At 61.0% G+C, this 21,245-nt stretch overlaps 1 protein-coding gene across 2 annotated transcripts in view; it reads right to left on the reverse strand.

Moving 5' to 3' along the window:
- STK32C (serine/threonine kinase 32C) overlaps window positions 1-21,245 on the reverse strand; it is a 107,993-nt gene that overhangs the window by 33,919 nt on the left and 52,829 nt on the right. The window contains exons 1-2 of one of the 2 annotated variants that reach the window (XM_054523081.2): window positions 8,767-8,811; window positions 5,297-5,352 (exon numbers count right to left, since the gene is read on the reverse strand). Coding sequence is in view for 1 of the 2 variants with exons in the window: in XM_002821289.6 (XP_002821335.3) it covers window positions 5,297-5,352 (56 nt within the window). In the remaining variant the exon portion in view is untranslated. Of the gene's footprint in view, window positions 1-5,296; window positions 5,353-8,766; window positions 8,812-21,245 lie in introns of those variants that run through there. The other variant, XM_002821289.6, reaches the window with a different exon arrangement.

Below are 21,245 nucleotides of genomic sequence, written 5' to 3' on the forward strand. Positions count from 1 at the left end.
AGGTCCCAAGCCCAGGATCCAGGCCTGGACATCTCAGGAGCAGGGTCTGGACAGTGAGGACAGGGACGCATCACTCGCCATGGGAACACACGTCACAGATAAGCAACCCCCAGCACACCCAGCTTCCAATCAGCGTCAGCGTCCGCTGGCTGCGAACATGAGGAAGAAACGGAGCTGCCTGCCAGGCTGAGGTCACCCAGGCTGCCTTCTGGTGGAGCTGTCATCCTGGTGGCCTGGAGAGCATGAGGCCCCACCGCAAAGAAGCCCCCCAGGGAAGCCCCCCACCCCAGGGCAGAGCCTGGGCTACAGGCAGCTCTGACTCGAGCTGCCCGGGTGGTGGCCTGGGACCCATGACTCCAAGCTGGCAATTGAGTTTCATCCCAGAACCAGACACCTCCAAGCTCTTCTCGGCCAGTGCTGCTCTCCACCTGCAGCGAATCCCCCCGATGGATGTGAGGAACCCTCAGAACCAGCTCCTCCCGGCGTGGACTCAGAGGCCACAGGCTCAGCCACGGTGTCACAGTCACACATGGCAGGGTGGTCCTGCAGCAGCCGCTGGTGGGTTGCCATAGCGACCACAGGCACTGTCTTCTCGCTGAGCCGGCACAGGGTGCCCAGGTAAGGAGGAATCCAGAGGCCACGTACACAGGCCCTGCACGGGGGCATGGAGCTAGGGAGCCTGGCCAGGCCGCCCTTCTTCACCCACAAACATGCTCATCCTCTTCTTGCCTCTCTGTTGGGTCCATCTGAGATGTGGGGTCACTGCAAGGACAGGCGGTTCCTCGGGGTGGGTGGGGGCTGTGGTGAAGGCCTTTTGACCCCAGTTTTCTTAGTTCTTTCCTCACAGCCTGGGAAACGCGGACGCCGTGTGCCTGTGCTTCTCTCTCTCTCTCTCAGACAGGGGGATGGCCTGGGGTGAGGGGTGCACAGGGCAGGGCGAGGAGCCCAGCCAGCCAGGAGGGTTAGAGAGGAGAGGGCAGGGGCCCACTCAGGGTCAAGGGGCGAGGCTGCACCCAACTGTGCCCACTGCCCAACAGCCAGCCGTGCCACCGAGAAATCCATCTGGGCAAGGGGCTCTCGAACCCCCAAAGAGGCACCACACCCCTAGAGACACACCTCTGCCTCCTGATAGCTGTGCCCATCAGACACCATCAAGCTGGCATCCTGGTGCTCCCTGCAGCATTCTGGCCGAGTGGAAACCCAGCCTCTGCCTCTATAGAAGTCAACGGAAACAAATGATCTCTCAGCACTTAGCACCTCATACCCCAAACACTCCTAGTTAAGTGAGGGCCTGGCTGTTATTCCCAGGAGCACCAGCCACAGCTTGGCAAAGCCAAACCCGACCCTCCACCCACACCTGCTGCCCAGGCTAGGTACAAGACCTACACACCCAGCCCATCCAACTCCTCCAGCCAGAAGCACAGCCGTGGCTCCAGAGGACACCGACTGCCCCTTTGCCAGCTGTGGGAAGGCAGGGCTCAGGGCCATGCAGTGGCTCAAGGACAAGGTCAACAATTTAACACTGGGAAAGGTTAGAAAATAACGTCTGTTAGTCATGGTAGCAAAAAGTTACACGTAACAACATGATATATAATAACCATAGGAACAACGTATCATAAACAGAGCAAAATGTGAAGAATCAATATAAAAAAGCAGACACCTATTTGGGTAAAAGACACTAGACCCCTAGATGGGTAAGATCTCAACTTTGCTCTCAATTAATCTGAAAACGTAATTCCCACCCAGATCCCAGCGGGGTTACTTTCGACCTTGACAAGACGTATTCAGAAGTCCCTGTGGAAAAATAAACACGAAGGAAGAGCCAGCATTTTTGGCAGAGTGTAGAAGAGGCTCCGGAACACTGCGGACTCGCTGGTCAGCACACCCTTCAGGGGACACAGCCGGAAGCCCAGAGAGGCCTGCACCCTCGACGGGCTGTCCACAAGCAGTTCCAGACCTCAAGCCCGCCAACTTAAAAGTGCTGAATTCCAGCCACGAGCGGCGGCTCACACCTGTAATCCCAGCACTTTGGGAGGCTGAGGTGGGTAGATCTCTTGAGGTCACGAGTTTGAGACCTGCCTGGAGAACATAGCAAAACCCTGTCTCTACTAAAAATACAAAAAAAATTAGCTGAGCATGGTGGCGTCCCAGCTACTCAGGAGGCTGAGGCACGAGAATCACTTGAACCTGGGAGGCAGATGTCGCACTGAGCCGAGATCACGCCACTGCACTTTAGCCTGGGTGACACAGTGAGACCCTGACAAAAAAAAAAAAAAAAAAAAAAAAAAAAAAATGCTGAATTCCAGATGGACTGCATTCTCTCCAGAACAGAACGTTTCTTGCCCTGATCGTGAATGAGGCAGTGCTGGGTGCAGACAGCCTTCAAGCATGTATGGGGGGCCCACCTGACAGGCCAGAGGGGCCAGGGCTCGGCATGGGCTTGGGGTTCATGCCCAGCCCGACCTGCACTGGTCTGCGTCCCCCAGCCAAGCCTGGCCCCAGAGAGACCCTGGGGCAGCTGCATCCAAGCAGACCACCCACCAGCTCACAGAAGGATGCAGGAATGGGGCTGCCCCCATCTGTGGTTCCTGTGCTCACGGTCCTCAGCCTGAGACAACCGTAGCCTGAGGCTGGAATGCAATGTCCTGGATTCTGAACAAGCACAATTAGGCAGCGCTGGGGAGGCAGCGGGCCTCTCAGACACCACCGCCTTTGGAACCCCGGCTAGATGCTGAGGAGGCAGCAGGCTTCTAATCACACTGAGCAGCCTGAGGGCGAGGCGGGGGTGGAGAGTGGGCTGGACGAAAGTCTATGCCGGGTAAGGGGGCAGGCAGGGGAGGACAGGCTGGACGCATGTCCATGGCAGGGAGAAACAGATTTTCTCCAAGTCTAGATTCCTCCCTGCTAAGTGGTTAGTCCTGGAATCAACTACGGCCACCACTTTCAGCTGGACAGAACTCGGGGGCACCATGTACTTCATGCCCCAGAGCTGCCTTCAAAACAGTGAAAATGGTAAATTTTGTTATGTGTAATTCGCTGTAATTTTTTAAAAACTGAAACAAAAACAAAAGCCAAGGGCCAGGTCTAGATAATCCATTTCCGAGAGCGGCGGAGGAGAGCCCCGAGGGTGGAGCCGTGGCCCCGGTGGTAGAGCAGCTGCACCAGGGCCATCTGGCAGGACCGGACTCTACCCGGTCGGACTCCAAATGCTGCGCCGCCCTGAACGGGTGGGCCCCGGTGCGCTGCCAGGGGATCCCACCCCTCGACCCGGAGCCATTTTCACAGGTGGCTCAAACACTGGCAGGGCTTGGGCACAGCTGAGCCTGGGTCCACCACCACCTGCAGGGAAACAGGGGTGGCTGGGGCCCCTGCTGCTGCATCCCCTCTGAACTGAGGCCACGTGTGAGCAGACGCAGCTACAGCCCAACCACACGCAGAGCCGCCCTTCTCAGCCCTCATCCTTCCTGCCGTGGGGTCATTGCCTTGGCCAGTGAAAGAGCTGGAAGGACCCCTCCGGGTCAGTGACAGGCCTCACCTCAGTCTCCCCTCGGTGCCAGGCACCCATCAGCAAGTGCCGCAGAGAGCCCCTGCAGGCCTGATGAGGAGGCCTAAATGGGAGCCGGAAGGAACCCTCCAGGTGCACGACTACCCCATATCCGAACACGGCACCCAGCAGCTCGCTCCTGTTCCCCGCATTCCACAGCCGCCCATTTCTGGGCCAGCTGGCTTTTCCGAGCCTCTTAAGGACTGGTCCAAGGAACAGAACCCTGGCGGTCTGCAGATGGTGGCAGGGCTGAGGCTGCCCACCTGTACTCATGAGAAGGAGGGGACCATCCCCAGGCAGGGGTGCAGGGCCAGCAGAGGCGGGGGCAATAGGGGGCAATGGGGAGACGCTGGGGGCCCCAGGAAACAGCACCTGCACCCGCCAGCCTTGCTCCCCAGGGCAGGTCTTCGCCCCTCAGATGCCCTCTGCCTGGCCCTCTCCAGACATGCTGGCCAGGCCCAGGCTTCCCAGCCTCCCTCCTTGAACCTGATTTCTGGATGCCTGATGACTTCCAGGGTCCCCCTAAGCCACCTCTCCTGAACCTAGTCGCAGCTGCCGTCCTCCGCTGCCAGAAGGGAGCAGTCCCCCAAAACTCCATCCTGCCTGCCCCTCGTGTACCCGCTGTGGGCCTGGGGAACAGAACTTAGGCTCAGCTGGGAGGACAGGAGGGTCTGAGTCAGTCCCAACAGCCCTGAGTGTCTCTGACGAACTCCGCCAGCTTCAGCACCTCACCTCAATGGTCAACCGGCCTCACCAGCAACAAAACGGTGCAGGTCCACAGGCGCCTCCCAACATGCAGGGACTCAAAAGCACTCTCTTCTCAATGCACGGGAGCTTTCTCAACGCACTGCGCAAAGGGGCTCATCTGCTCTGACTTTTCATCACCCCAGGCCTCAAGTAACCCAGTGGAGCCATCGTTTGCTATACAATGAAATGGAGGTAATTAATCGCATTCAAATACCCTACGTATTATGCTCCGGTTGCATGGCAATCGCTTTAAAAAAGGCTTATGGGGCTTAAATAGACACAGTGTCCAGGCAGCTGTACAGCCAGGAGTGGGAGGGAGGCAGAGCCCATCTGCTAAGCCTCCCGGGACAGCTGAAAGGACTGTCCATTCAGAAGTGATTCATCCACAACAGAGCTGTGCGCAAAAGCCGGAGGGCTAATTCCAACCTTTTCCGAGTGCTCGTTAAGCCTCTTTGAGTTATAATTACCCCCAATCTCTAGATATTACAGGACGGCAACCAGGAAGTTAGATCTGGTCAAGAGAAAATAAAAGGAGAGTAAAGGAACGGGCTCCGTCCAGGCCGGCAAGCAGGCCTATCTGGAGGACAGCAGCAGGGCGTTCTGGACGGGGCTGGAGACAGGGATAAGGATGAGGACAAGGACCAGCTGAGGATGCACGCTCAGCACCCACCCTCCGTCCTGTCCCCTGCAGGTCCTGAGGAGCAGCCGCAGGCGCAGCCTGGCCTCTAGGCTCCAGTTCAGCCAAAGCTGTGATTTTGTCCTCCCAGTGGCTCCTGGACGCTGCGGAGTTGGTGACACCATGGGGCCCAGTCTGACGGCGGCACAGCCAGCTTCCTCCGTGGCAGGAGTGCCCACGCCCTCCCTAAAAGACCTGGAGCCTCTGCCCGGGTAAGGCTGCTTCTCCCGAGGAGGATGGGAGTAGGTGGGCTCAGGGAATAGCACGTCCGACTCCACGGTTCTGCCCCTGCCCCCTCAGCCCAGTCCCCACCCCAGGCCCTGCCTTACCTTGCCAAAGCTGCCCTTCCCAATGGCCCGAAGGATCTGGAAGTGGTCGAAGTTCACTGCAGAATAAAACAGAGGAACACCTGGTGAGGTGGCAGCAAGGCCCCACATGGCACAAGCCCCCACCCCAGAGTAGCTCCCCCACCTCAACATCCCCCACCCCGACGCTGCCCAGGGCCCCTCATCCTAGAAGAGGTTCGCCGTGGGGCGGGCTGAACTCTCGCTCCTGTGCGAGGCAGGAGGGGGCTGAGCCCCGGTCAGTGAAGACATGGGCCTTGGGTCATGCACGTCCTACTCCCAGGATTGTTATGGGATTAGGCACGTGCTCAACCACAGCAGGGATGGGGCAAGAATGAATCACACACACCTGAGTCCCAGACTCAACTGGGCTGTCTTCCCAGGCACCAGCCACCCCCACTGAAAGCTGCTCCATCCAGTGAAGACCCCCGGACAGGCAGGCCTGGGGTTTTGGGGGAAGCCACGCACGCATGAGCAGCTGTTCCTGGTTCCCCTCCACCCTGCTCCGCGTCTCCAGAGGACAGGGGTGTCGGCCCTGCTGGCACTCGCTGGGCAAGCCTGGGGGAGTCTGCAAACGGCCCCAAGATGAACAACGAGAGGCGGCTCAGGGCTGTGGCTATGTCCACCATGACCTGTGTAGCCTGGGAGCGCCTGCGCCCAGCACGAGAGCCGTTCCGCAAGCCTGTGCGAAGCTGAAGGCACCTGCACCCAGCACGAGAGCCGTTCCGCAAGCCCGTGCGAAGCTGCAGAAGGCACCTGCGCCCAGCACGAGAGCCGTTCCCCAAGCCCGTGCGAAGCTGCAGAAGGCACCTGCGCCCAGCACGAGAGCCGTTCCCCAAGCCCGTGCGAAGCTGCAGAAGGCGCCTGCGCCCAGCACGAGAGCCGTTCCCCAAGCTTGTGCGAAGCTGCAGAAGGCACCTGCGCCCAGCACGAGAGCCATTCCGCAAGCCTGTGCGAAGCTACAGAAGGCACCGTTTCCCACACCCGCAAGCCCCTCCGGGAGAAGGACGGCCCCCCTAATTGTCACTCCTGAGACCTGCCTGTGTGCCCTGCCCGGGAAGCCTCTATCCACACCAAGGAAAGGGGTTCTGATGGGCTTTCCAGACCGTCTGCACTTGCCTTTCAAACCCAGGACATTCTCCGTACACATAAGACAGGGGTCCCACAATGTCACCCACTGGCCTCCAGGACGAGCCCCTCCTGGAGGGGCTCCCAGGCCAGCAGCTGCCTCCTCTTGTGTCCCCAGGCCTGTGTCCCCAATTCTGTACCCCCAAGCCCGTGTCCCCGGGTCTGCACCCCCGCAGTGTGCCGTATCCATGAAGGGCCTGCACATGGCTCTCACTGCAAGGCCCTGTGCCCTGGAGCCAGGTTTAGGACACCCACTGGTTCATGACATTTCACCCATTTACCCACTTTTACCCCCAGCCTCATGTTCACTTATTCTCTGGGGAATTCGACAGCTAGAACCCCTGCCCCCCCCCAACACACACACACGGTTATTCTAAAGGCAGGGAAGACACAGCCAAGGCCAGAGGCAGACCCAGGGAGACACCAGGGTAGGTACTGACCGCTCCTGGGAGGCACGGCCTGGAGTCTCATCTCATCTCCACTGCTCCCCAGGGGTACCCTGTGCCGTCTGGTGGGGCAAGTGCTTTAGTCACTCAGTTCGTGGAGGAGGAGACAGAACAGTTTCTAGATGAAAGGTTTCTTCACATTTTCCTCTGAACTGGAAAATGCCCACTCCCTTCCCAGGGTGCCCCAGGATAGCACCAGGGTTCAGCATAGACGCAGCAGGCAAAGTGTCCATCCTCATGGACCCTGGGGACAGAGTCACACACCCAGAGTTCTTTCAGCCTGAGCTACGGGCGCCGTGACAAGGACCCATGGAGGCTTCAGGGCTCCGAGCACAGGGCAGAGCTGGCCTGAAGGTGCAAGGTCGCATCCTGGGGAGAGGACGCCTGTGCTGGGCCCTCCAGGACAAGTGGGCATCAGCTGGGGGCAGGGAGGGGGTGCCCAGGTGAGAGGCCAGCCTGGGCACAGGCAGGAAAAGGACCCCAGGGTATGGACAGACCCACAAGCTGGTCCGTGGGTGAAACGGGAAGGCGGTCAGCAGAGCACCTGGGGGTGAGGAAGGGGCTGTGACCTGTGGCCTTGATTTCCGCTGCACAAGACGGCAGTGGGGCTTGACTCGCAGAGGTGGGGAGAGCGGTCTGATTTAAGTGCCTTAGAAAGGTATTCCCCGCTGCAAGTGGCCAGAGGGGCACTGACTGGCACAGGGGTTGGGACCAGGTTGATGGGGGGGTGGGGCTTCAAGGGGTGAGAGAAGAGGCTGCCAGACATCAGAGCTGGGCACTGGGTGGAGAGGCCACAGAGGACAGGCCGTGCTGCACACACGAGACCCGTGGCCGACACCCACAAGCTGACACAGCCCCCACGAGCCCCCGTTCCAGGCGGCAGCTGCCCCACCCTGCATCCCAGCCTCCTTCCTCAGGAAAACCTACGCACGCCCAAACAGAGATTATGTGTTCGAGGCAGAGGCTGCTCCGGCACCAGCAAAGCCACTCTGAGGCAGCCCGGGCCACGGCCCCACAGGCAGGGAGCAGCTGCCGCCATGTGGCGTCACCGATGTCACCAGATGTTAAAGGAAAGTCGGCTGCGAACCAGCATGTGGGATGGACAGGCTGAGCTGGAGGAGGGAGGAGAGAGGGCAGCTGGGCCGTGGCAGGGGAGATGCGGACACTGATGTCATCCAGCAGCCAACCCCAATGGGACGGACCTCAGAGTCTGCGGGGCCTGCCTTGCAGTGCGGAGGGGATGGGGTGTCAGGGCGAGGCCCAGGGCTGAGCTGGCCGCCTACAGCTTGGGGAGATGAACTCTGCTGGACGGCTCTGGGTCCAAAGACCCTCCGTCCACCTAGGCTCCACCCAGGCCCAGGCTGCCGCTGCCCAGAGACCCCTGTGCTCCTTCTTGCAGCGTCCGGTAGAGGCAGAAGAGCTGCAGTGGGCACAGGAGCCCGTGGTTGGCACAGCCTTGGCCATTCCCAACAGAGCTGAGGACGAGGGTGGTGCTGCACGCCCACGTGCATGCCTAGGACGGCCACATGGCACCTGCTGTGCCAGGCCCCTGACCCTGGCACTTGGCACATGGGTATCTGGAGTCCAGTCCTGCACTGCCCTAGGAAACGAAGCCAGCGTCTTCCTGTCCATGGGCACGTGCTCTGGCGGCCTCCCCCAGGACCCCAAGCAGCCCGCACAGTGCGGAGCCCTAAGCCTCTGGCCCTCGAGCTGTGAACCAGCAAGGGAGTCCAGCCACCATCACCTCCGCTTTAGAGAATAAGCACAAGTTCCCGAGGTTAGTCCCTCCTGGAGAGGAAAAGGATGGGAAACAAAATCTATTAAATAACAAGTCAGAAGCCTAAGGGAGTCACGGCAATTGTGTCACCTGCACGTGCACACCTGCGAAGCCTCTCGAGGGTGTGAGGGAGGCGGTGGCTCCGGCAGAGGATCCCAGCCAGGAGGCAGCAGCAGGGCGAGTGCGTGCCGGGGCGGGGCTGTGGCGTCGGGGCGGGGCTGTCGGGGCGGGGCTGTGGCGTCGGGGCGGGGCTGTCGGGGCGGGGCGGGGCTGCGGCGTCGGGGCGGGGCTGTGGCGGCGGGGTGGGGCGGGGCTGTGGCGGCGGGGCGGGGCGGGGCTGTGGCGGCGGGGCGGGGCGGGGCGGGGCGGGGCTGTGGCTTCGGGACGGGGCTGTGGCGTCGGGGCGGGGCTGTGGCCTCGGGGCGGGGCTGTGGCCTCGGGGCGGGGCTGTGGCGTCGGGGCGTGCAGGGGGCGGGGCTGTAAAGTCAGGGGTGTGCCCGGGGCGGGGCTATAGCGGTCAGGGCGTGTCAGGCGCTGGGCTGGGAGGTGGGGGGCTTGCTAGGGCGGGACCGTGGGGTTGGGGAGTGCCGGGAGTGGGGCTGAGGGTGGGGCTGTGGGGTTAGGGGCATGCGGCCCCCACTTTGCAGTGCCTGTAATTTGAACACAACTGTCCCTCCTTCCTAAGACTGACCAGGAGGGCGGCCACAGGGACACCAAGAACACCAAGTCCAAGACAGCCATGCAGATGCTGCTCAGGGAAGGCGCAGGCGGAGCAGGAATCCTGGATGTGGCTCCAGGATGCCGTGCAAGCAGCAGAGTGGAGACCTGTGGGCTTGGGCAGGGCTCACCGCACCAGCACCCGTGAGAAGCCCCCAGCCAAGTGGTCCCTGCCGGCCATGTCCACAGGGATCCCTGCTCAGGGACCTGTTGGCCCAGACCCTGCCAGGTGAGTCACGGGCACTGGCAGGGGGCTGACCGGCATCTTGGCTGTCCTCTGGATGACCGTGGCTCCACCCCGATGCCCAGCTCCTGCTGCCCTCAGGTGCCCACCTGGCCTTGCCACTGTGCACAGCAGCCCTCACGCCCTCCCGACCCCAGCCCCGAAGGCTCCAAACCAGTGGAACTGGAGACCCAGTGGCTATTTCTGAGCCCTGTCCCCAGCTCCTGCCATTAGCAACCCATGAGGGTCTCTGCACTGCCCCGGGTTGGGCCAGGACCTCCCATGACCACCGGCCCTGCCCCACGCAAGCCAGGCTCCCAAAGGAGAGGTCAGCTCTCATTCCAGCACTCAGCGGAGGAGGTAAGGAGAAGGAAGTCCCCCGGCAGGAATCTGTCAAAACAGCTCCCTGTGGGCTTTGAGGGGAGCAATATGTAATCAGCCTGGTGTCCCAAGAGTGGCCCTGCAACCACCACAGTCACCAGGAGCCAGTGTCTACGGAGTCCATCCAACTCCTCTCATGAGAGTTCCCGGAGCTCCCTGCACGCTGGCTCCACACCAGGGGAGGGAAGGGGCTGAGGCCGCAGAGCCCAGGGTGGCAGCGGCAGAGGGGACAGCGCCCTGAGGGCAGGTGTGTGTGAGGCGCCCGGGACAGGTCACTGCAGAGAGGGGCCCCGCCCCGAGGGCAGGTGTGTGTGAGGTGCCCGGGACAGGTCATGGCAGAGAGGAGACCCGGGCAAGTGTTCCTGAACCTTCCAGGTCTCCGCCTGGCCTTCCATCAGCAGCACAGAAGTCGGAGACAGTTCTAGGCAAAGGTCAACATGTGGTCCCCAGAGAGGACGAAGGTTCCAAGCTGGGCAAGAGGCCAACACTGCACTCAGAGCCCCCAAAACCAATCCCTGCCTCACGGTGGGCTCCGTGCAGGCCACCTCCACGCCCACCTCCTTGGGGCCTCAGTTTCTTCCTCTGCCAGTGGGAGGGTACAGTGGGGGTCTGCATAGCAGAGGCCTGAGTGGGGCCTACGGAACATTAGGGGAGCCAGGGATGTCCCAGCAGGACCCCACCATCCCTGGGGTCACCCCCAATGAGCCCTGAGCCCCAGGCCCCACACATCTGCCACAGGACCGGCCTCGGGGTCTGGGAACCACCACGTGGTCACCCAACAGCAGGGCTGACCCCAGCTACCGGGTCCCCAGGCCATGAATCTGCTCCCAGGCCCTACCCAGTTTCCCCTAGTCCCAAGTCCACTCTCCTGGGGGCCCGTGGAGGGGGCAGAGGCCAGGCCCCTGCAATGGGAGGAGAGGGAGCAGAGGGACGGGGCTGCGTGGGGGTGCCATGGACAGCCCCGGTCACTGAGGAAGCCGGCCAGGCCCCCAGAAGGAGTGGGTGTGCAAAGGGTTGGGGTCACGTCACTTGATCTGGGCCTCAGAGGGGAGTGGGCACGGCCCCTTCCTTATACACAGAGCCTATTGTGAATGGCCAAGGAGCCCTGTGGCCCTGGGAAAGGGGGGCATAGGAGCCCCGACACCATCTCTTTACCCCACCTCGCCCCACACTCAGCCCCTAAGGACTTGGGTGGGCACCCCAAGAGGGTGGTGGGTGCCCATCTCAGATCAACCCTGGCTTCTGGGGGTTGAGCCCTGAATACAAACCTTCCACTACCCACCACAGGCAGGTCGACACCCTATGCCTCCTGGGGCCTCCGACCCACGCCTCCCCTTCACATCCCCATCTCATCCAGCTGAGCCACTCAGGGCTGGACCTTGGCACTGTCTGACCAGAAGTCTCTGGCCGAGAACCTGCTAGGGACATGGGGGCCTGCTAACCAGCCAAGGTCAGAGGTCACCACATGAACGACCGGCCAGGCCCATTCCAAACCCGGGAAGGAGGGAGATACCCTCCTGGAGTGAACTCTTCAGTGTGGGGAAAATGAACACTCAACAAGCCAACAGTGTGGCGCCAGGTGCCAGGGAGGGGGCTAAAGCAGGAAAGGGAGAGGGAGCTGCCATCCTGCAAGGCCATCGGGAGACATTTCTGAAGGGGACATTTGGGCAAAGAAGTGTGGGTCGTGATTATGGGGACCAAGACTGGTCTGTCGTGCTCCTCGGTGTGATTTACGCTGTGCGATGCTGTCGGCGCATCCTCCACCCGTGCTGTCAACCTCTCAAATTAGGACACAGGTAAAAGGAGAAGCAGACGCAGCTCCCCACAGTCCCATCTCACAGCTAGGGGGCTCCTTCCCAGCAACCAGGACGCATCTTCCTGAAGGAGGCACCTCTGTACTTGTGTGCACACAACGGCGGGTGTGGGATGGATGGAGCGGCTTGGAGCTCTGGGCCCACCGGCACCTGCCCTCATTGTGCAACCTGGCCAAAGGGCCACAGACACAGTCTTCCCAGTACTGCAAATGCATTCGAATCAAGGGTCTTTAAAATATTTATTCTTCAAGGAAGCTTTTATTTTTTGGTGTTGGCAACTGAGAGCAGGTCCCATGAGAATCGCCATCTGAATCCCGCTGAGCGACCCGAGCGTGGGGCCGCCTCCTCCCAGGTCACTCTGGATTCTGCATCCACACAGGTGAGTTGAGAAACCAACGCCAGCCTCCGACACCTCCCATGGTGTCTGGCAGCCTCTCCAGGTCCTCCCCAAGGGCTGTTGGCTGGGGTCTCAGTCCCTGAACCAGGCCCCATACTCAGAGATAGGTTCTCTCAAGACTTGTCAGCGCTAAGCCCAGCACCCAGACAGCAGGGACGTTCGTCCTCCCTAATGCAGCATTTGACTGTTCTCAGAGAGTTTTGCCACCATCTCCAGGCTTACCAGGAGCAACAAAATAACCAAAGAAAAGGCAAGGAGCTTTTCCGGAAAGCGGCACTCCAACGCAATTGTTTCTGGTTTCTGGGTTGCCAGCACAGGTGGCCCATCCACATGTCTGCCTGGAAGATCCTGTCAGGCCTGGGAACCGGGCAAAAGGAAGCTGGAGGGACCAGAGGGAGCTGGAGGGAGCAGAGGGAGCTGGAGGGAGCTGGAGGGAGCTGGGGGGAGCTGGGGGGAGCTGGGGGGAGCCGGAGGGAGCCGGAGGGAGCCGAGGGAGCTGGAGGGAGCCTGGGGAGCCGAGGGAGCCACCCCTCCACAGCACATCTAAGGCCAAACACCGGCTCAAGGCGAGAGATGGCCAAGACGTCACCTCTGGCACGGCTACCACCAAGTCCAAGGCAAAAGCATTAGGTGACGTTTCAACACTTTTCTCCAAAAACAAAAAATGATCTGCCCTCCCGTGTGCCTGGCTGGAACCTTCCTCCCGCCCTGCAGGGACCCGCCTCTGCGTCTAGCACTCGGCTGAGCGGCTGGCCCACGTGGGCGTAGGAGGAGCACTTCCAATAACAAACCATGTTAGGAAAGCCTGAAGCCTCAGCAGGGTTTCAGGTTAAAACCTAGTCTTTTCAGGCCAGGCCGCGGTGGCTCACGCCTGTAATCCCAGCACTTAGGGAGGCCGAGGCAGGCGGATCACGAGGTCAGGAGATCGAGACCATCCTGGCCAACATGGTGAAACGCTGTTTCTACTAAAAATACAAAAAATTAGCCGGGCGTGGTGGCGGGCGCCTGTAATCCCAGCTACTCGGGAGTACTCCTGCCCAGGTACTCAGAGGCAGGAGAATGGCGTGAACCTGGGAGGTAGAAGTTGCAGTGAGCTGAGATCGCACCTCTGCACTCCAGCCTGGGCAAAAAGAGCAAAACTCCATCTGGGAAAAAAATAAAAAAAAAAACCTAGCCTTTTCATAAGCCAGGACTTGTATCAAAACTGATAAGAAAATGCTCCCAATGAGGACAGCAAAAGAAGACTGGCCCAGGAGAGTAAAAATAGGCCTGCTGCAGGGCGCTGGGAGTCAGCACTATGTCACCCCGGCACAATGCGTGCACCCCACGTGAAGGCTGCCCCCAGACCTGGGAGCCCAGGAGAGTGAAAACAGGCTGCTGCAGGGAGCTGGGAGTCAGCGCTATGTCACCCCAGCACAATGCGTGCACCCCACGCGAAGGCTGCCTCAAGAGCTGGAGAATCAGCTCTGCTCCTGACACCCCAGGTCCCCTCTTGATGTCTTTGGAGGCCCGGGAAGTGGGTGCTGGACAGTTTCAGAGCTGCCACATGGTAGGTGAGCTGCCCACAGCTGCAGGCGTGTCCCAGGCCTGGAATGCTTCACAGGCCACCCCACCCGCTCATGCGGGAGAGGCCCCCACCTCAGAGTGTCCTCAGGCAGAACCAGCCCGTTCACCCATGGGAGGATTGCGCACCAGAAGTGGGCACTACTGTGAGAGCTGTCACAAAGATCAAACGTCACACGTGGTTGAAACGCACACAGAAGTTGATTAAATGCCGTCTCGTCTCCTATGACCCAGGAAGTGCTTATGATGAGGAAAATCATCCCACAGGACTCCGAGACGCAGGCCCCGCAGAGCTTGTGCAGCCTCTGGGGATGTCTGGCCCACACAGGGCTCCTGACTTAGGAAACACCGGGCCGGGTGGAAGAGTCGGAACTGGCCCGATAGCTCCTCCTGGCAATGGGTGCCTCCCACTCCCGCTCCTCGGGTGCCCTGGCCCGCTGGGTGAACAGGAACCACAGGCGTCACCAGACATCACCTCACAGACCCCTCGCCATGGCCTGCGGGAACAAAGACCCACCATGCTGATGGGCAGGATTGACGCAGATGGGGACAAGACAGGTGGGGGCTAGAGCCGGGCAACAGAGCCACTGGGCAGGGGTGAGGAGGCTCCCGAATTACAGCAGGGAACACAGAGCAGAAGTGTCCAGCCGCAGCACCCGGGAGAGGAGCAGGGGGCCCTGCAGGAAGCAGGTCTCTCAACCCTTGCTGAGCCCCACACGGTTTCCTGCACCACTGAGGATGTGTTGAAACCCCGGGGCAGGAAGGTCAGAGGTCAGGAGAGGGGATGCAGGCGTGGGTGCTGGCCTCTGACCCTGGACTCCTCAGTCCAGAGGGGGCCTGGAGCCTCGAGGTCATGCCTGGGTGCCAGCACCATGGCCCAGCATTACGTGTGCTGCCCACGCATCTCAGAGGGCCCAGCTGACCACCTTCCCCTTCTCCACCGTCCCCTCACCCAGGGGCAGACCCCTGTGACCAGCAGCCTGCAGCCTTTGCACACCCTGGAGCCCTGGTGTCCAGCTTGGACTCGCCCAGGTGGCTTGGCGGCTTCCTGGCATCCCTGGGCAGCTCCGGGACAGGGCTCTGTGCTCAGCTGGCACCACCACCCTTCCAGCCTCGGGGAGCCAACTGGGGTCTTACTCTGGGAACATACCCTGTGTCCCAGGCTCCATCTTGGCAGTGATGCCCTCACCCTGTCTTTTCTGTGAAACAGACACAGCCAGGATGTGGCAGCAGCCCAGAGCTGAGTACTGTGGGGCCCCTGGGCTCCGTAACAATCGTGGTTTCTCCTGCCCGGGTACACACCCAGAGCCCGGGGTCCTTGTGCCTACACCCCCAGCAGGACCCTGTTGGCGGCAGCATTCTTGCCATCTCCCTCCCCCACCTTAATTACAGTGAAAGCTTCCACCCATAAAACAGGCTCAGTGGCAGCTTCCCGGGCCAGCACTGTGGATCCTGGTCCTGTCTGGTCTGAAACTGTCTGGAATCGTGTTCCGGTGTTTAATATCGACATCCTCAGACAACACGGGGAACTGCCATAAATAAGTGATTAGGGCAACCGCCTGATCAATACAGTATCTCCGGGCGGCGGACGCTCAGGCCCTCCAGGGGCTGAGGGCTGGTCCCTGAGACCGCAGGAGTCACCCACGGCAGCAGGGACCTGGGCTCTTCCAGCTCCCCCAACCGCTGGAGAGGTGGGCAGCGGCACCTCCCCCCAGGCTGCCTAGAGGGGTCCTACTGTCTGAGGCCTGGCCCCACCCACCTCTGCCTCTCACTGCGCAGGGCCCAGCACCCCAGGACCACCCACAGGGGCAGACCTGAAGGACTCCAAGGCCACCTGGGGCCCTGCAGCAGCTGAGAAGCCTGCTCCTGGGGTTGCCCGTCCAGAGGTACAGACGCTCGGGGACCCCGGAGCTGCAATGGAGATGGCCCTGACTCGGGGTGGGGCTTGGGGCACCTCCTGAGTCCTGAACCCTGAGGCAGGTGTGCCTAGCCGGTGGGGAGGACGCTGGCCACAGCAGCAGCAGCACTGGATGAGGGGGAGTGAGCCCAGTGGGATCCCATGGCTGGGGATTGAAGCAGACCAGCCCAGCAAGGAGCCCTGGCCGGGAGCAGGTGGATGGGCAGGGCCCTGTGTCCTGGGGTGCGGCTGCACCAAGGGCCACACTCAGGGCTTGCTGTAGGGCCAGCTGGGGGCTGCCCATGAGGCTGGGTCCTCAGGGGGATGAGGCCTGTGGATACAGGACATCCCCTGAAAGACCCTAGAGGTCAGTGTGTTCAGAGGCCAGCACGAGATGGGTAGCTGTGTGGCTGGGCCAAGGATGGAAAAAGCCCTGTCCACCTATCTGTCCTTGCAACCTCCCATCTGCAGCACCTGGGGTCCTGCACAGCCCTCCCACACCCGTGCCACTGTCTCCCACAGAGGGAGACGGAGGGGCTCCTAGGAAGAGGTGGCTCCTGGCAGCCACAGGCCCCTAGGCCAGCGGGCTGTGGTCATTCGGGGTGCCTGAGAGCTCCCAGGGAGTGGGGCGGAGCTGGAGGAGTAGTGACTCAGAGCAGGGAGGGAGCATCACACCCCCAAGCCAAAGAGATGGGCGGGGTGGAGCTGCAAAGGAGTGGGTGGCAGGATGCTGCCTGTTCTGGCACAGAAAGCCACATCACCCCTGCCCACCCCATCTGGTGCCCACACCCTGCTGCCGGCCCCCTGCCCTGCCCTCTCTCTGCCTCTGTCCCCAGGGGCGCCCACTGTGAGTCAATGATGGCAATCCCAGGCCTGACACCCACAATCCTCCCCCCAACCCCCACCCTCCACCAGGCCCCTCTGCAGACACTAGGAGGGGCCCCAGAACCAAACACCCCCCAGGGGACCCATAAACTGCCCTGGGTTGGGGGCTCCTCTACACCTGCAGGTGGGACTCAGGGCTCTCGAGCCTCCACTGTGCAGCCTGCCTGAGGCCCAAAGGAGGCCGCGGCCCAGCAGGCCCCTGAAAGCCACAGGCCCTGACATGGGCTGCAAAGGCCAGCGAGGCTCCCCTCAGTGCACGGACTCCACCTGCCCCAGGAAATCGGTCAGGATGAAGGGCTCCATGTCCCAAGTGCCCTCACTGTCCCTCTCCTTGTCACCCCATCACACACATGTGTGCTGATGAATGCCGGCTGAGTGGCCCCCCAGGACCTCCCCGGGAGCAACAGCAAGTGTCCCAGCCCCAGGACATCGGCCCTGACCTGACCTAGAGAGGGGGGCAGCTGCCTCTCCCGGATCTGCAGTGGACGGGCGAGAGGGCCCGGTTGCCAAGGCTGGGCTGCTGTCTGCCGGACACAGCAGGGGCTTTGCTCCAAGGTGGCATGAGCGCCAGTCTGATTTTCACACACATTAGCACTTGGTAGAGTGGAACGCACCTTTCCCCAAACCGTCAACAGCACTCGAGGAGTTCCTCACAGCCTCCTTTTCCTAAAATGGAAAGCATGGCCCTGGCCGCCCCCCATCACTCCCCACGGGGCCCTTCCAGGGCTTTTTGCAAAGGACAGGCGGAGCCCGTGTCATCCTCAGGATGGGTCCAGCGCGCTCTCCTGGGTGGCTGGGTCAGTGCGCTCTCCTGGGAGGACGGGTCCAACGCGCTCTCCTGGGTGGCTGGGCCAGCGCGCAGGCCTTCCTCTGGAATTCCTCCCAGCCCACCGAGCAGGAACAGGGTGGTGGGCTCACAGCCGGTCCTCTGGGCACCTAACGCCCTGGATACCGACCGCTGTCCACGCTGACGCTGTGAGGGCCGGCAGGCCCTGGAAAGGAGCTGCTTCTGGACTCACACGTATTCCCACTGCCCCTCCTGAGCGGGCCCGGGCCACACAGTCACACACCTCAGGGCCGGAGGAGGATCCCCAAACACCACAGTGCCGAGGAGGGGCTGCGAGGGCCTCGAGGGCACTGCCTCTTCCACAACATGAAGGTCTCCGCCCGTGGGCAGACGGGGGTTAAGGATGACCAGTTCATCAGGAAGGAATTTTATCCTAGAAATGCTAATGGCAAATGGCAGGAAAATATCATCTCCAACTAAAAGCTTTCACTCAACAACACATGAACAGGGCTATAGCTTAGGAGGCCGCTGCACCGGGTACTGGGGGCACAGCTGGGGGCATGGACAGGGCTGTGGCTTGGGAGGCTCCCGCACTGGGTACTGGGGGCACAGCTGGGGCACGGACGGGCTGTGGCTTGGGAGGCCCCTGCACGGGGTACTGGGGGCAGAGCTGGGGGCATGAACAGGGCCAAAGCCAACCATTCTCACCCTCATGGGCATCTTCCCCATCCCAGCCTCCAAGCCCTGGGGCAGGTGGGAAAATGGGCCCTGCAGGACCCTCCTTCCATTCAGGGTAAGATGTAACTCCCTGACATGGTTTGGCTCTGTGTCCCCACCCAAATCTCATGTAGGATGTAACTCCCTGACATGGTTTGCTCTGTGTCCCCACCCAAATCTCATGCTGAATTGTCATCCCCAGAGTTGGAGGAGGGTCCTGGTGGGAGGTGACTGGGTCAAGGGGGCGGAGTTCCCCCTCGCTCTTCTCATGACAGTGAGTTCTCACGAGATCTGGGCGTTTAAAAGTGTGTGTCACTTCCCCTTCACTCTCTTGTTCCTGCTCCAGCCATGAGAATGTGCTGGCCTCCGCTTGGCCTTCCCCCATGACTGTAAGTTTCCTGAGGCCTCCCAGCCAGGCTTCCTGTACAGCCTGCAGAAGTGAGTCCATTAAACCTCTTTTCTTCCTAAATTATTACCCAGTCTCAGGTAGTTCTAGCAATCCGAGAACGGACTAATAACCACCATCTCAGGAAACCACACCCAGCATTCCGGAGCAGCCCCTGCAGTTTCCCCGTGACACTCGCTACAGACTTTCTGGGATGTGCCCTCGCGGGGCAGGTCGCCTGAATGAAGGAGCTGTGTGTTTTCAACTGGCCTGAATAAGCCCATCAGGCTTCGCGGGGCAGGGGTTGCCATGGTTTCCTGTTATGGGTGAGTGTTCTACATGGGCTCCAGACCAAGGGCAGAGCACGCACATCCCGGAGGCCCTGTGCACACATGCCACAAATGCACGCTGTGTAAAGTCTGGTTCAGGAAAAAAAAAATCCAAGCTAAACCCTGTTGATGTTAAGAGAAAGTCACCTGGCTCAGGGACCCTGGAGTCAAAGCTGTCCCCAGAAATAACCGTTCAGGTTGAGGAGACATCAACACGTCCTCCCAGCCATGCTGTCAGGGACAGCAATGGCCTCAGCCTCTGCCTGGCCCCTGGCCCTGCTCAGCCACTGGGGAATGCACCAAAGCCCACCCCCAGAGTCCGGCCCAGGGTCCTCGCAGGTGTCCGGCTTGGAGACAAGGATGCGGCACCACTGAGAACCAACCGCATGGAAGGGGCAGGAGGCCAAGCTGGAGCCAGCGCGAAATCCGCCCCTGCGGCCGCTCTGCCTCCACCAGCTCCCATGTGCCAGGGAATAGGCTCCACCCCAAGCCCCAACACCCTCTCACACCCTCCCCCCGGACACACAGGCCCCCATCTCAGGATGCTGGGCACTGTTGTCGGGTCCTGGGTGTTGCAGGGGGCTGCTTCCCAGACCCTCACCTTCGGACCGTGTCATTCAAGGGGACTGCTCTGCTTCCTTGGCCCACCTGCAAGCAGGGGCCAGCAGATACCCATGAGGCACACCCCACTGCTCTGCACCCAGGGCCCCATGATCGAGGCTGTGCCCCATGCAGTGCTCATGGGTGCCACCAGCGGCCTGGTGGGCACTGCTTCACCACGTGTCCATCACCACCCGGAGGGGCAGGGAGAAGGGCGAGACAGGGCCCAGTCAAAGCCCGCGCCCAACACCACAGTGGCGCCTGGGGGTCCTTGGATGTGCCAAGGCCCAGCAGGAGCACAGGGGACAGGCCATGAGGTCAGCGCTGCCAGACCCTCCCTCCCAGAACCCCATCGGGACGCTCATGCGGGCCCCCAGCAGGCCCCTGGCCCACAAAGCTCTACCTCCGCTCAGTCTGGCCCCTGGGGCTGGGGGAAGCTGTCAGACTGGCGTCCCCACCTCCCGCAGGCCTCAGGGACTACGAGCTTAGGCCTTGGAGACGATCACTGCCTCCCATGGGGAGGCCGCGGGGACTATGAGCTTAGACCTTGGAGACGATCACTGCTTCCCATGGGGAGGCCGCGGGGACTATGAGCTTAGACCTTGGAGACGATCACTGCTTCCCATGGGGAGGACTCGGGGACTACGAGCTTAGGCCTTGGAGACGATCACTGCTTCCCATGGGGAGGCTGTGGAGTTGCCAGGTGGCTGGAGAAGCTCCCTGGGAAGGAATGAGGCACCTGGAACTGACAAACGACCTCAGTAAAGTTTCAGGATACAGAACCAACATAACAACAATCCGCAGAGTCACGCACCCCTAGTCTGGCTTCCAGATGGGTGGGGTTGGAACGTGGACATCTCTGCACGGCAGGCTCCAGTCAGGAGGACACACAGACAGGATAGGAAGGAGCAGGTCTTCAGAGGGAGCTTCCCAGGCTCCTCAACCTTGTGCATCCACACCAGGTCTTCCAGTGGAAGGACAGACAGCCCCCGACCCAGGGCCACACCCTCAATTACCAGTGGGCAGAGTCACAGGGAGAAAGCAGCCCCAGCCCCCACACGCTGAGCCAGCTCAGGATCCTTGTGTGGACACGGACAACAGGAGCCACGAGGCGCTGCAGGCATGCTCTGAACTCCTGCAAGCAAGTCCCAGGAGACCCGCAAGCATGGCAGCCTCTTCATAAAGTGCAAACACAAGTAGGATGGAGCAAGTATCACTCAGGCAGGGATCTACACATCATCAAAGTTTTCAACACCCTGAAAGGAACTACAGCCACAAAATCCCAGCTGCCGGGGAGAGCACAAAGTGGGGGCTTACGGCAGCATCCCAAGTCCGTGGCGACACGGTCCATGGGAGCGGACAAGAAATCAAACACACATGGAAAAGTCACTAACAAGTCTGCCTCCTCGAGGAAATACGTGTGGCCCCCACGCAGGGCCAGGCTCACAGGGACACAGACCCCGACCGTGGGCAGACGGCCTGCGGAAGCCAGTGGAGCGATCTTGGTACCGCAGTGGGGGCTCCTCATGAGAGGTGGGCCACATGGAACACGACCCACAAGGCAGCCATAAGGTGCAGGCAACCCCAGCACCATCGGTGCACGAGCAGGTAAACCTGATGTGGCACAGCCACCCTGGGGAATGTGCATTGGCCACTCAGAGGCACAGGGCAGAGGCCCCAGCCAGCATAGTCGGGCAGGAGAAAGAAACCAAGGAATCCAAACAGGAAAAGAGGAGCCCAAATCACCTCTCCTCGCAGACAACAGGATTCTACACCTAGAAAACCCCGAAGACTCCCCCACAAGGTGCCTGGAACTGACAAACGACCTCAGTAAAGTTTCAAGATACAGAACCAACATAGAACAATCCGCAGCATTTTTATACACCAA

The sequence above is a fragment of the Pongo abelii genome, chromosome 8, assembly GCF_028885655.2.
Source record: "Pongo abelii isolate AG06213 chromosome 8, NHGRI_mPonAbe1-v2.0_pri, whole genome shotgun sequence".
In the NCBI taxonomy this organism is placed as follows: domain Eukaryota; kingdom Metazoa; phylum Chordata; class Mammalia; order Primates; family Hominidae; genus Pongo; species Pongo abelii.